This window comes from Ambystoma mexicanum, chromosome 1q (assembly GCF_040938575.1).
Source record: "Ambystoma mexicanum isolate Mex_15411 chromosome 1q, UKY_AmexF1_1, whole genome shotgun sequence".
In the NCBI taxonomy this organism is placed as follows: Eukaryota; Metazoa; Chordata; class Amphibia; order Caudata; family Ambystomatidae; genus Ambystoma; species Ambystoma mexicanum.
Window position 1 is genome coordinate 639,361,342 of NC_090922.1, and position 14,685 is coordinate 639,376,026.

Below are 14,685 nucleotides of genomic sequence, written 5' to 3' on the forward strand. Positions count from 1 at the left end.
ACTGTTGAACATATTTGTACTTGTTTATAAAATAGTCACATTGGGGATGAGACTTGATTTTACTCCCATAAAAATAATTTCCCTTTTTTTTTTTTTTTTTTTAAAGGGAGTAAAATACTCCCACTTCAAAATCTTATCCAAAATCTTATCTGGAGCACTGACTGTCACTGATTTTGGAACGTGCAGGGAAGGAAATTAAGGAAAACACAATAGTGTGGGACAGATCCAACAATATGTCAATATTGGCTACAAGATCATGGTTTTGTTATATATGACAAAGCTTTCCGATTAATGTTCCTTTTAGCCATGTCCGCAATGCCAAGGTGCTGTTTTTTTTTTTTTGTTGTTTTTTTTGTATTATTTAAAAAAAAAAATGTTTTATGCAATTCCGCCTTGTTTAACTTCCCACTTATGAGAGATTGGGTGCTTGGAGTAAAGTGCCATTTTGTGAGCAACTGCCGCCTCTGTAATCAGGAGGCTGAGACATCTTGGCATTTATTGACTGGCTGTTCTACGATAATAGAAACTTATGCAAAGGGCTAACAGAACCCGACTCAAACCGGGCACACACACACACACTCGTCCCGGCATGGCCCCTACCTGGCAAAGCAGCATGAATGGCGAGAAAAAGAAGAGACCGAACCGCAGCACCCTGCTGGGGAGGAGAGTTATCAAGGATGGCAGGCCGCGGCTGTGAATTGGCGAGCCCAGCGTCTACCATGCCGTGGTAGTTATTTTCTTGGAGTTTTTCGCCTGGGGCCTACTCGCCACCCCCATTTTATCGGTGCTACACACAACCTTTCCCCAACACACATTCCTGATGAACGGCCTCATACATAGAGTCAAGGGTCTGTTGTCATTTTTAAGTGCTCCTCTCATTGGGGCCCTGTTCGATGTCTGGGGCAGGAAGTCCTTCCTCCTGCTTACGGTCTTTTTCAAGTGTGCGCCCATCCCCCTCATGCAGATCAGCCCATGGTGGTACTTTGCCGTCATCTCCATGTCCGGGGTGTTTGCTGTCACCTTCTCTGTGATTTCTGCTTATGTTGCAGACATTACTCAGGAACATGAGGGCAGCACAGCATATGGTCTGGTGTCTGGTGCTGCTGGCTACTCGCATGGCTCTGCTTAACATCTGCTTCATCCTGCTGGTGGTGCCGGAGTCTCTGCCTGAAGAAATGCGCCCTGTGTCCTGGGGTGCCCCATCTCCTGGGAGCAGGTGGATCCTTTTGCGTCTCTGCAGGAGGTGGCCAAGAATCCACAGTGCTTCTCATCTGCATCGCAGTGTTTCTCTCCTACCTACAGGAAGCCAGGCAGTATTCCAGCATCTTCCTCTACTTATGACAGGTGGTTGGGTTTTCCTTTGAGGCCGTGGCTCTTTATCGGTGTGGTGGGTATCCTGTCCATTCTAGCTCAGACTGTGGTGCTGGGGATTCTGATGCACTCCATAGGAAACAAGAACACCATCCTGCTGGGCTTGGGCTTCCAGATTCTGCAACTCGCATGGTACGGATTCGGGTTGCAGCCTTGGATGATGTGGGCAGCCGGTGCTGTAGCTGCAATGTCAAGTATTACCTTCCCTGCTATCAGTGCCATTGTGTCAAGGAATGCTTTGCCGGACCAGCAAGGTGTGGTGCAAGGCATGATAACTGGGATCCGCAGCCTCTGTAATGGGCTGGGTCCAGCTCTTTACGGCTTTGTCTTCTACCTGTTCCATGTGAAGCTCAACGAGCTGGAAGCTGTGGAAACCCTGGATAAATCGGTGAAACCCAACATGGCCAACCCATCGGACGAGAGCAGTATTATTCCTGGACCACCTTTCCTCTTTGGAGCATGTTCTGTTCTGCTGTCACTACTAGTGGCTCTCTTCATCCCTGAACAGCAGAGCATGGCCCCAATATTAGGGGCCCACAAGAAACACAGCAATGGGGCGCAGAGCCATGCCCATAGTAAGCAAGCCGATTGCTGAAATGGGAAGAAGCCCCTTTTGGAGGATATCGGTGTCTGATGAAAGCTAAGAGTGAATCTTGTGTCCAGGCTCCTGACCCAACCAGTACCTCTACACCTGGAGATTGGCGTGGTTATGATGCAGTTTTGTCAGATGTGCCAGGGTAAATTAACTGGCTTGCTCCCTCGTTCAGCTAAATAGAAAAATTTAAATGGGGCAAAATCCTATAAAGGTGCTAGTTATATGGCGTGCCAGAAGTGTCGGGCACATCGTAGAAGGAACAGAGATGCCTGCTGGAGAAACTTCTCTTGTGTGAAATGTGACCTGCCAAATCTAATGTCTCTCCGGTGACAAAGCAGAAGACGATGATCTTTCTATTTAAAATATGCAAAATGTTAACTTATAACTCCCAAGCCCACAAAGAACCTTCCTCTTAAGCTGCCCTTGGAGTCGGAGGACTCCGCTGTTACAGATATTTTGTAGTAAATAAACTGCAAGCTGTTGCATTCTGAACAGAAGCCCAGTTTGCGGCAAGAAGTACAAGCCTGCAGAGTAACTCAAAATCCAAATCTAGCTGAGGGCATGCAAGAAATCAAGGTGCTTGAGTGACAGAACATGGAAGATTTTGTATGTTGGTGTCCACATGTCTAGGGAAAAGCCACTTGTGTGGGTGAGGTTTATGCAAACCGTTCCATATACTTGACTGGGTCCCGTCTTTGCTGAAGGGTGAATCTTTCCTGAATGTCACTTCTGGGAAGATGACTACTTCCTGTGTCTCTCTTGCATAGCCAGCTCTTATTTGCACGTTTGAGTAGGTTTGCCAGGGGCCTGTTTGTGCCTTCATCCACTGAGAATGCTCAGGGCCCACAGTGTCACACAATGGATTCCCCATTTCCATCCCCTTTGAAGTGAATGTGGTCCATGAGCGCCACTGCCAGGCAGGCTTGGTCACTGTGGCCCATGCATTGGAGGAGCATACAATGTGTGCAGGAGAAAGACGCATTCCTGACGGTCTCCCTCCCTCCAGGTGTGAGGGAGAGTAGGATTATACCAAGTAGTAAGAACAGAGTTGATGCCATTAACTCTTCTTGCGAAATGCTCAGTACGCTTAAGAATAAGCTCGACTTTCGAACATTTCTACAACACTACTTGTGACGCCCTTGTGTCCTGAGTCTGATTTTAGTAGGGTCTGGCCTGCTGTCTGTCATGTTGAAGACCTGCAACCTTCCTGCCAGGCTTCAGTCTGTGTAGGCAGAGAAGACATGCCTGTTTCTCCCCTAACATCACTGCACCATCATTAAGAGTTGCTTGGAAAGATGTGTGATTCAGACATGTACAGAATATTAAACTCTTCTCTTTTGTGAAAAAAGCAGACAAAAAAAGGGCTATTGAAATATATTTAGTGATCTAAGAAATGTCCGATCTGATCAATGTTGATCTTGTATGTATACGGGTGATAATGCTCTGAACTCTGCAATGTTTTATATTTGGGAGGAGATACATTGCCTTAGGCGGCCAACTAAAAACATCTCCGTACGGGTGAGTCTTCTATTAGAATGTATTTATTGCTGTTGGAAGATATATAGATGGTATTAAGATATACATTTTTAGAAAATACCTTACTTATACCTTGGTGATATGTTGGGATGATATTTATTTTAATCCATTGAAATGTCTTCGAAAATGTTTTTGATTTTCTTTTTCAGTGTTAAAGGTTATATTTAAATAAAACACTTCAATAAGAAAATGTTAAAATCATTTTGTTAGTCTGGGGTGAGGTGAGCATGGGTGGGCAAGCAACTATAGGCTAGACTAGTTTCCTATGGCTGGGTTACAAATAGGGCCCTGATAAGATTTTACTCCAAATTGGCACCCATGGAAGAGTCGGCCGAACTGAACACAGGCTACTCTAAACATGGGCTTATGCCTGTGAATAAACCCCACGTGTCCGAGCTTCCTGATTGGCTGAACTGCTGTTGTGCATTGGTATGAATGAATTCAGTAAAATGAATCGGTCTAAAGCGTAAATCATGCCGGTTGGTCATACTTAAGTTACACATTCATATGCTTAAAATATGGACAGCTGAATTTGGTGTTTGCCAAACCCCTCTGGCACAGTAAGAAACTTGGAGCTGATGGATGCCACCCTCTTTCTGGACCAGAGGCCACATTTTAGGACCACCTTCGTTAATGTTGAGTTGCTGACATTTTCCCTTTTCTCACACTTCAGGCAATTATCAAAATATATATATTTTTTTCATTTTTTTTTCTTTTTCATTTTCACACCCCCCACCCCCTCTCCCCTCTTCCAGTAAAGGCCTCTGTGAATTGCATGACTTCAACACTTTCCACAGTCTGGTCCCAGAGTTCATCAGAAGCACCTTTACACATTACAAACCTAGTCAGGCTCTATGCTCCTAAGATGCTTGTCTTTTGTCTATTCCTTCAAAGGCAGCGGCTTGGGGTCTGTTCCTTCCTTTTTTATGGTGATAAAATTGGGGAATGCTCTGTCACTGGCACTAAGAAGTTTGGAATATTATTTACTCTTTGGAAAAAGGCCTTGCTCACCTTGAATCACCTTGACACTGCTGTGCACAGAATGTGCATAGATTTTGACGAAAGCGGGCCTGGCTGTTGAGAACGAAACCTCTTCCTGCTGTTGAGGCTAGGGTTCTATTTAGCTTTAATGGACAGCAATGATTTCGTATATCTCCTGATGAACTCACTAGAGTGACAAATGATGCATGAATAACCGTGTCTTTGATGCCAATTTCCAAGCAGCCTGTGAAAACAATAGTTCCCCCTCAATGTCTGGGCGAGGGAGTGTTCCTGTATCTTACAAATATTTGCAGACTCCAGAGTTGCTCCCAGGAGTGTTGAATGCTAGGATATGCTTCCCACTACCCAAATAGAAAACAAAGTGTCTCTTCCCCCACCTCCTCTCTCCCACCTTGTCACTGTCCCAAGTCCAGGGTCAGACTGGCAGATATCATCCCCTCAAGTCACAATAGAACGAGGATTTCCTTTCTTACAAGGTTGTGGACTTTGATAACCAAGGAATTCTGCCCCTATTTGTGGTGGGGTCAAGGCGATCATCTAACCTGTTACTCATTGCCTCCTCCCCACCTTGTCCTTCCGCCGCACAAGATTTCTGATAGGAAATTCAGAAGCTTTTACAAACGAGTGCTATGAAGTTGGAACATTCAAGATTTTTACTGAAGGATATAGTTCTGCTGAAGGATGTGTGGTGGAAAAGAAATAATGCTGGCAGGACTCAAAACAATCCTGGTCCTTTGTCTCCCAACATCTTCCTCCTCGTAGAAACATTAAAGATTGTAATTCTGGCACAAATTCGATCATCCCTTTAGGTGACGGGTTAGCTATGCTTCATCGATCTGCACAGTAGATATTTGCACATTCCCATTTGGCCACCCCACAACAGTCACACCAGTTTGTGTGGGCCAGACCGCATTATCAATATTAGGTTCTGCCTTTTCTCTCGACCGTCCACGAGATTCGTTGAGTGATGACTGTAGTAGCTGCACACCTTTGTCCGAATGGGATCTGCATCTGTCCAGAGATAGGATGCCTAGGCATAGGTGACTAGATCCTCGGGTTCCAGGATGAATCTGGCTTCAGTTCCCCTCCGGGCGTATTTGGATTTCACCTTCTCCCCAGGCCAATCATTCAGTATCAACAAATCCCTTCCCAGAAGGTCTTATTCATTGGGTACCACTTGGCACTCAAAAGGCATCTAGACATTTCCTAATACCAGTCCCCATTTAATCAGGAACAGTTTGGTGTGGTGGTCTCAGCAGGAGTCACCAGATGGTGTGCAATGTTTGTCTCCACAACCAATAGTTACCCTGACGACAGACCCTTTACGGTTGGGGGTGGCACAATGCTAGAACTAATCTCTGGCTTTCTAGAGCCTGATCGAGTGCAAAGTGCACATTAACATTTTGAAATTGAAATCCATCTGATTAGCATTATGGGTCTTTCTTCCTCCCCAATCTGTTCATGATTACAGAATCCTTAACTTGACAGACCACCACCTTGTTCTGGATAAACAAGCTGGGCAAGTCACCCACATCTGTATAAACTAGGCAATCCATTATAACATCCTGCCAGTACATCTTTTTCTCCTCTGGCATTGGTTTGGCAGCTGAACCAGATGAGGAATGGCATTGTGCTGCTGGTGGTCATAGAACACCCCCACCTGTATATATAACATCCTAAAAACATCAGTAATGCGCTCCTGGGGTTCTCGGTGCATCAAGGTCCAGGCACCACCACCACGCTGTAAGTCCCTGCTAGCCTTGTAATCCAGGCCTTCAGGGGTAACCTACCATAAGTGTACACGCACATTGCAGATGTCTTTTGCTTATGTGCTTACACAGTAACGGATCCGGGGTAAGTGGGCATTAGCAGCGCCATATTTACACCTTGTACATTGCTTCCGGTGAAAAGCGTGACCGTCTGAGAACTGCTTCGATTTAATTTTGTGCCTAGTTAATGTACAGAGAAAGTATTTGGTGCTGTGTTGGTCCAGTTTTAAAATCAGTTTTCATACCTTTTATTGGACTAACTAAAACGATTATGCTAAGATGGTAGCTGCATTAGCTTTCGAATTCTCAGACTCCATTAGGTGGTAGTCGCACAATAAATGCTCAGGGAACGAAATTGCACACAGAGGTGGACATACCTTTTTGTAAATCGAAAAAAGCTTATTGAAAAATGTCTTACTCCAAAGTGTGCACCTAGAGCCATTTCAAAAGGCAAAACCCGTTTGAGAAAGGTATCGGTTAGGGTGAAGGGGGAACGTTCTGTGGTCGCCAATTGGGATGATTTTAAATATCTGTTACCTGATGGAAAAATCTATAAATTAGAACTTTTTATTGTAAAATCAATAGATCCACCCTGACTGCAACATATGATCACTGTAAATATATGATAAATTATGCTGTATAAGTTTGGGCTGTTGGATGTCACAATCCGAAACTATTGCATTAGGGTACAGTTGGGGAGGAATGGCATGAGGAGAGACGCACAGCCTGTACGTGTTTGATTATGTGGCCACCATTGACTGCCCATGACATGCTAATCCCTCTGGCCATTTCCAGCCAATTCTTTCCATGCCCAAAATACCTCCTCATGGGAACTCTTTGTGCTCGCTTACCATCAAACTTTGCATTCAAAGTGCCTGCCAGTGTTTTTTCAAAGCAGTTTCTGAGAGTTAATGACTTAGTTGGAGTTGTAAACTCGCTACTGGTGTTATAAAAATGTCTAACCGGTCTGCCTTCAGCCACTCGATTTATAAGCTCTCTGCGTGTCCTTCACTGAAGTCTTGATAAAAACAAGCATTTGCAAAGCCAACAGTTTGGGCTTTTGTATATGTATTAGGCATTTGCCAGGTACTTGCACCATTTTGCACCTGCTACCATCTTGGGCCAGTTAATACCCCTACGGCTGTTCCTGGCAAGTGCCTTTCCCAGGCCTATGCAAAAGCCCAAACTGTTGGCATTACCAATGCTTATTTTGTATTTGTAACTACTGGCCCCCTCTTCGTGTCCACCGGAAGCATAAACTAGTTTCTCCAGCATTGGATCTTTCATGGATCTTTCATGGATTCACATGCTTAGAATATTCCCTGTCGTCAGGCTGGGAACCCTCAGTATATTTATAAAGACGTTTTCCATAGGAAAGATTTCGACACTTCTGTGTCCTATCTACGTCGTTTTGGGCTGCTTACGCCTGCCCCAATAGGACGTAGTGGTATAAATAGCCCCGCCCCCGCGGCTCCCTTCAGATTTCAACCGTCTCCAAAGTAGTGGGATCACCTCGTGTTATCTACTATTTTACAAGGTACATTTTTTGTTTCTTTCCCAATGTCTGGAAAGGCGTTGTTCCGTTCGTGTGCTACATGCGGATTAAAAAAGGTTTACGAAGGAGATGGGCATATGGATTGCCTGTATTGTCTTCATCCTCATCATTCTGCGGACAGTTGTGAGATTTGTAAAGGCTTCTCACAGAAGACCCTGAAGGACCAAAATAGACGTCTGGTGACGTGGCTGAATGACGGCGTGGGAGCGTACCCTCCTTCGGAGGTAGGCTCTACACATGGCTTGGCCTCGGTCTAAATCCCTGGTAGCTCCCCGCCGCTCTGTATCTGCAGAGCTGCCGGCAAAGAAGCCACGTTCGACGGAGAAGCGTCCCTCTGAGAAACATTCTACGAGGGAATCGTCATCAAAAGGGAAAGCTTCATCTTCTTCCTCCTCGTCAAAAAAGGGGAGAAAAGATATGTTAAAGACCCCCTTGGGAGACCATCACAGGTCATCCTCGAGTCGAGATTCGTCGAAGCATTAATCAAGCTCAAAAAAGGCGGGAACACCTCAGGAGTCTGCGCCACAACCACCGTTGTCGTCGACGGGAGTTCGGTCGTCGACGCCTTCATTACCATCAGCGCAGATTATTCCTGCAATCGCTTCGTCGATTCAGACGATGACGATTGAGAAGTTGTCATCGTCGACGGTGGCCCCTGCGGGGGGCTGGCAACCGGAGGTGTACGATCCGATCCTACCAGAGGCCTTGATACAACAGGAAGCGGCCTTCTCTATATCATCTGTGGAAGACGACCGTTAAACGGTGGTTGGCCCAACGGATCTGGGATTACAGGGTGTCAATTCGTTGACAGTCTCGAGTGGGCAAAGTATTCCAGTTACATCGTCTTTACTGAATCCCCAGGCGGTGTTGTCCTTGGAAGTGTTGTCCACATTGCAGACTCTATTGAGCCGGTTGGACGCGAAGTTACCTCACATTGGTGCACCTGCAGTGGTACCTACTACGCCGGCTGACGACGAGCCAGGTCCGGCTCCACGGCCAGGGTACCAGCAGCCCGTTCGGTTAGTGTGGATCCGGAGGAAGGAGAGTTACCAGAGTCCGAGTCAGAACGGGGAGAGTCTTTTTCACACATATCATCGTCCCCTTCAAGAGATCCGACATGGGAGTCGGAAGCTGAGGTGGAAGCTCCAAGGAGTCCGGCACAACCATCGCCTCCGGATGACATTGGTTCCTTCTACGCAATGATGGCTAAGGCATGTATCGAGTTTGGCTTAGCCCCGGAAGAGGAAAAGAAAGACTGCTTCTTGTTTGATCATATGGGGAAGAGGAGGAAGTCTGTATTCTCAGTCCCCATTCTAGACCACGTCTGGCAAGAAGGGTTACGAACCATGCGCCATCCGTTTTTGGAGCCTGCGGTTAAGGGCAGGCTGGAAAAGAAGTTTAAAGCTCCGGAGTCTACTCCAAAATGTTTGTCTTCTCAGCCCTCCCCGGAATCGGTAGTATCGGCAGCTGCTGCAAGAAAGGCGAGGTCACAGCATAAATGCACACCCCCCAGCCCCCGGACAACGAGGCCAGGAGGCAGGATGCCTTTGGCAAGAAAGTATTATCGGTAGAAGCGACGACGGTAAAGGCTGCCAACTCACTGGTTATTATGGCGACATACGACAGGGAAATGTGGCATCGTTTAGCCCCCATCCTGGAACATCTACCGGATGAGCACAGAAAATCGGCTATGTTGCTGGTGCGTGAGGGGGAAGAGGCTTCAAACCACTCAATTAATATCGCTGCAGACCTGGCGGAATCAGGCTTCAAACAAATAAACAATGGAGTGGTTTTGAGAAGGCAAGCCTGGCTTAAGTGTACGAATTTTAGGCCAGAGGTACAATACAAAGTGCTCGATATGCCGTGTGAAGGGGAGCAATTGTTTGGGGAGAAGGTGGACGAGGCCTTAAAAGGCATGAAAGAAGACTCAGACACTGCACGTTCTCTTGGAGGCCTACAGAGCGGCAGAAGTTTTCGATCTTTTCGTCCCTTCCGAGGAGCAGCAGGAAATTCCCGATTTGTGTCATCCAGGGACCGGGGTTTCAGCAGGCCATCGTACTCCTCTCAAGGCTATAGCCGAGCTGTCCAAGCGACTAGAAGAGGCTGAGACTATCAGGCTTTGAGAAGAAGAGGAGGTTATTCATCGTCCACGAAAAACAAGCAGTCAAAGACACAACAATGACGAGCTTCAGGACGTCCTGGGAGGCAGAGTGTCTTGTCACGTCGACCAGTGGTAGAAAATAACATTGGATCGTTGGGTATTCGACACAGTGAAACTAAGCCACTCTTTGCAGTTCAAAAACGTGCCACTGCACATTCCACCTGTGTTTTCGGCGCATCCCCATCTTCAAATATTACAACAAGAAGTCGTGCTTATGCTGCAAAAAGGGGCTATAGAATTTGGTTCCGGTGGCTGAGAGGTCAGGGAGTTTACTCCCGTTACTTTGTTGTCAAAAAACCCAACGGCAAGTGGCGACCCATTCTAGACCTCTGAGATCTCAACAAGACATTGAAAAGTCTGAAGTTCAAAATGCTTACGCTTCAAGAGGCTATCCGATCTATACAGCCGGGGGATTTTCTGGCGTCGTTAGACCTGCAAGAGTCATATTTTCATATGCCAATGCGTCGACGACACAGAATATTTCTGAGGTTCGTTGTCGGAAGAACCCACTATCAGTTCAAAGTACTCCCATTCGGACTAAAGTCATCTCCCAGGACATTCATAAAGTGCTTGGCTCCAGTAGCAGCTTGGCTAAGAAGAAAAGGTCATCATGTTTACCCTTATCTGGACGATTGGTTGGTAAGGGGGTCGTCGCCGATAATAGCACAAGCAAGTCTAAAAGCCACCATGCAACTTCTGCAGCGGTTAGGCTTTGCGATCAACTTCGAGAAGTCCTCCTTAACTCCCTTAAAGGAACTCAGTGTTTTTGGGTGCGGAGTTCCAGACGCAGTTAGGACTGGTAAAACCATCCTTGGAGAGAGTTTACAAACTCGGGCACAAGGCAAAGGAGTGGAAAGCCAACACCAGAGTGTCAGTAAGAAAATACATGTCTCTACTAGGGGCCATGGCTTTGAGTATCCCATTAGTAAACAACTGTCGTCTCTTCATGAGACCAATACAAGAGTTTCTGGCAGACCGATTGTCCCAAAATCTGGGATTATGGTCAGACAAATTGACTATCAGCAACAAACTTCTGCAAGCGCTTCACTGGTGGCAACTCTCAGACAATCTAACGAGAGGAATGCCCCTGCAGGAACCGGAGTTTCAGATGACGGTGGTGATGGATGCATCTCTGACAGGATGGGGAGCCCATCTGGAGTCCCTGTAAGAGCAAGGTCAGTGGTCACCGGAAGAGTCGACCCTTCATATCAATGTACTGGAGTTGAGGGCGGTACGTTGGGCCCTAAAATCATTTTTGCCACGCATAAAGGGATCGGTCGTAAGAATATTGACGGACAATACAACGACAATGTTCTACCTGAGGAAGCAGGGAGGTACTTGTTCCAGAACTCTCTCGACCGAAGCTCAAGAAATATGGCATTGGGCTCTCGAACAGAAGATAAGTATATTGGCTTATCACCTGCCAGGAGTAAAAAATTTACAAGCGGACTCTCTCAGCAGAGAGATGAATCAACTGCACGAGTGGGAGTTGAACGACCAACAACTGGCGAATATTTTCAGAAAAGGGGGCCATCCTTCCCTGGATCTCTTTGCGACGAGAGAGAACAAGAAGTGCACACAGTACGCGAGCAGATGGCCACAACCCGACTCACTCGGGGAAGCATTCTCCTTCCCATGGACGGGCAAGTTTGTGTATGCGTTTCCTCCGTTTCCACTCATCCGACGAACTCTACAATGGATTCACAAATGCCCATGTCGTGTGATCCTAGTGGCGCCTTACTGGGAGAGACAGTCCTGGTTCTCCGACCTACTCCAGCTGTCGATAACGCAACCAGTGAGGTTCCAGAAGATTCCGAACCTTCTATCTCAGGACAAGGGAGCAGTTTGGCATCACGACCCGGACGACCTCAGCCTGACAGCCTGGCTCCTGACTTCTCCGAATTTGGGGCCCAAACCGTTTCATCGGACTGTCGACGAATTTTACAAGCAGCACGGGCTCCATCCACGAATACTTCGTATGCATGTAAGTGGAGGAGATTCTGCATGTGGTACAAGGATCAACCAGGATTAGAACCCCTGACCATTGCGGCAGAGCAACTTCTTCCATACTTGCTGCACTTAGCAGAAAGGGGTTTATCTTTTTCTTCAATAAAGGTTCATCTGGCACCCATTTCTAGATTCACTCGTAAAATGACATTCAACACCACTGTTTAGTGACCGATTAGTTTAAACATTTCCTAAAAGGTTTATTTCGAACTTTTCCCCCAACCAAAAAGTTTCCTCCCAACTGGAGTATCAACCTGGTACTGTCAGGATTAATGAAGGCGCCTTTCAAACCTATGTTGTTGTCATCTTTAAAATTCTTATCATGGAAGTTAGCCTTTTTGGTGGCTATTACTTCAGCAAGACGACTTTCGGAACTACAGGTGTTAGTTATTGATCCGGCATACTTGAGGTTTTTCCAAGACAAGGTGGTATTGGCAACCAACCCTCACTCATTTTATACCAAAAGTTCCAACTGTATTCCACAAACATTCTTCTATTGTACTGCCAACATTCTTCGCAACACCCTCGTCTTTCACGGAAAAAGCTTTCCATACATTGGATGTAAAAAGAGTACCTCAATCGTACTCAAGACTTTAGAGGTACAAGACAACTATTTGTGGCTTATGGCCCTTCGGCAAAGGGAAAAGCGACCTCAAAGCAAGGACTTGCCCGCTGGGTATCATCGAAGATTGCTTTGTGCTACTCGAAAGCAGGGAAGCCGCTGGAAAAGTACCCAAAGGCCCATTCAACCAGATCCACTTCGTCATCGGCGGCATTGTGGTCCAGAATCCCGCTGGGGGATATCTGTCAAGCAGCATCCTGGTTGGTGCCGCATACATTTACCCGGCATTATTGCCTCAAGCAGCAACAGGCAGAGGATATGCAGATGGGGCGAGCAGTCCTACGACACCTGTTTCAGTAAGGTAAGCCCCATAGAGGGGTGTTTTCCTTCTATCAATGTATCTTAATTGCTTTTACTGTTAATGTACCATGACTGAAAGTTGTTTCCATGGCTAAATGCAGGTGTGACTATGATGATATTGGTTTGCATTACACACCTCCAGATTAGGGGTACTGCTATACAATCTATTCTAAGCATGTGAATCCATGAAAGATCCAATGTTGGAGAAGGGAATAGTTTCTTACCTCTAACTCCATTTCTCCAGCATTGGTATCTTTCATGGATTCACATGTGCCCGCTGGCCTCCCCTGCATGCAAACCTTATATACCCCATACTACTTTGGGGGTTAAAATCTGAAGGGAGCCGCGAGAGCGGGGCTATTTATACCACTACGTCCTATTGGGGCAGGCGTAAGCTGCCCAAAACGACGTAGATAGGACACAGAAGTGTCGAAATATTTCCTATGGAAAACGTCTTTATAAATATACCGAGGGTTCCCAGCCTGACGACGTGGAATATTCTAAGCATGTGAATCCATGAAAGATACCAATGCTGGAGAAATGGAGTTACAGGTAAGAAACTATTCCCTTCTGGCATAGGTTTCCCTTCGATATCCCTATCCCTGCCCCATTATATCATATTTCATAATTGTCTGAAACGACTTGCACATACTGTGTGCTCCCCTATGACTTATACATGGACTTCAATCCCTGGACCCCAGGAGAACTGTAAAACCTTTACGTATTTTCATTTTTAACTGAAAGCATCCGTTATGTTTTGTGAAGTTATATATACATATGTATAATTGGGCGGAATGGTTAATACTTTGAATATCTTTATTTTTGTCTCTAGAACTGCTGTCCGAGTCGAGCTTACAGGAAGCCATTAAGGAAACCATTGAAGGCAGTCGGTCTAATGAATGGGCACCCTTGTGGCTGCTGCGATACTCTGTTATTGTTAAGAGCAGAGGAATTATAAAGTCTAAAGGCTATATATTACAAGCCAAACGAAATGTGTCTCTCTAGTGCATCATGCTTTCAAGTATGTCCTGGCTGATTTGGAGCTTCGTACGTCTGCCTTTTTTGCATGAGACTCTTGCACAAAGGCGATTGAAGAGGCTCTCTGCCGAAGAGTGAAAACTGTAAAGTCCTGCTGGTGTCAGACCAAGATGTTTATAAAAAATCACGTTCTTAACCCCATTTTGTAAAATAAATGTCCTGTCGCGGAGACTATTTGTGTATATGCACTGTGTATGTCATTAAATATTGTATTTTCCATTTGAGGTTGTGTTTTAGATCTAGTTACGTTGCTTTAGCTTTCACCTTGCTTTCGGTATGTGTACATATTTATTCAGTCGTACATGTATTTCATTTTCAGTACTCTGCTTGGATTAAAGGGTTGCCTAGCGTGAAGCATGGTGAATTGACTGAACCCAAAATCTTTCAGATTTGCCAGTTACACTTAATTTTGTAAGAGCAAAATTCTCTAATGCTGGTACTACCATAGTTGCTTATGAGATAAGCTACTATTACAGTATCTCTAGTTAAGTAATATAAAATAAGTTGCAAAACGTGATGCTATTATAGTCTACTGTTTGCAGTAGGCCTCACTGCTCATCGCTGTATACATAATGCTTAGTAATAAGCAATGCTGCTTTGTAAGCCATTTTGAGGGCTTTTAGTCTTGCAGATCCGAATTCCCATTCAAATTTTAGTGTTGTTCTAGTGCCACAAAATATACTCCCTACATGTCAAAACATTTTTTGGGATTTTGTATGGTGCCAACCA

The 14,685-nt window shown here is 45.7% G+C and overlaps 1 protein-coding gene and 1 pseudogene across 1 annotated transcript in view; both read left to right on the forward strand.

The window, feature by feature from the left end:
- GCLM (glutamate-cysteine ligase modifier subunit) overlaps positions 1 to 14,180 on the forward strand; it is a 428,794-nt gene extending 414,614 nt beyond the window's left edge. The window contains exon 7 of the mRNA XM_069641224.1: positions 13,751 to 14,180. Coding sequence (XP_069497325.1) covers positions 13,751 to 13,923 — 173 coding nt within the window. The 3' untranslated portion in view covers positions 13,924 to 14,180. The remainder of the gene's footprint in view (positions 1 to 13,750) is intronic.
- On the forward strand, positions 614 to 2,431 carry LOC138521778 (hippocampus abundant transcript 1 protein pseudogene; annotated as a pseudogene).
- Positions 14,181 to 14,685: the final 505 nt, after the last annotated feature.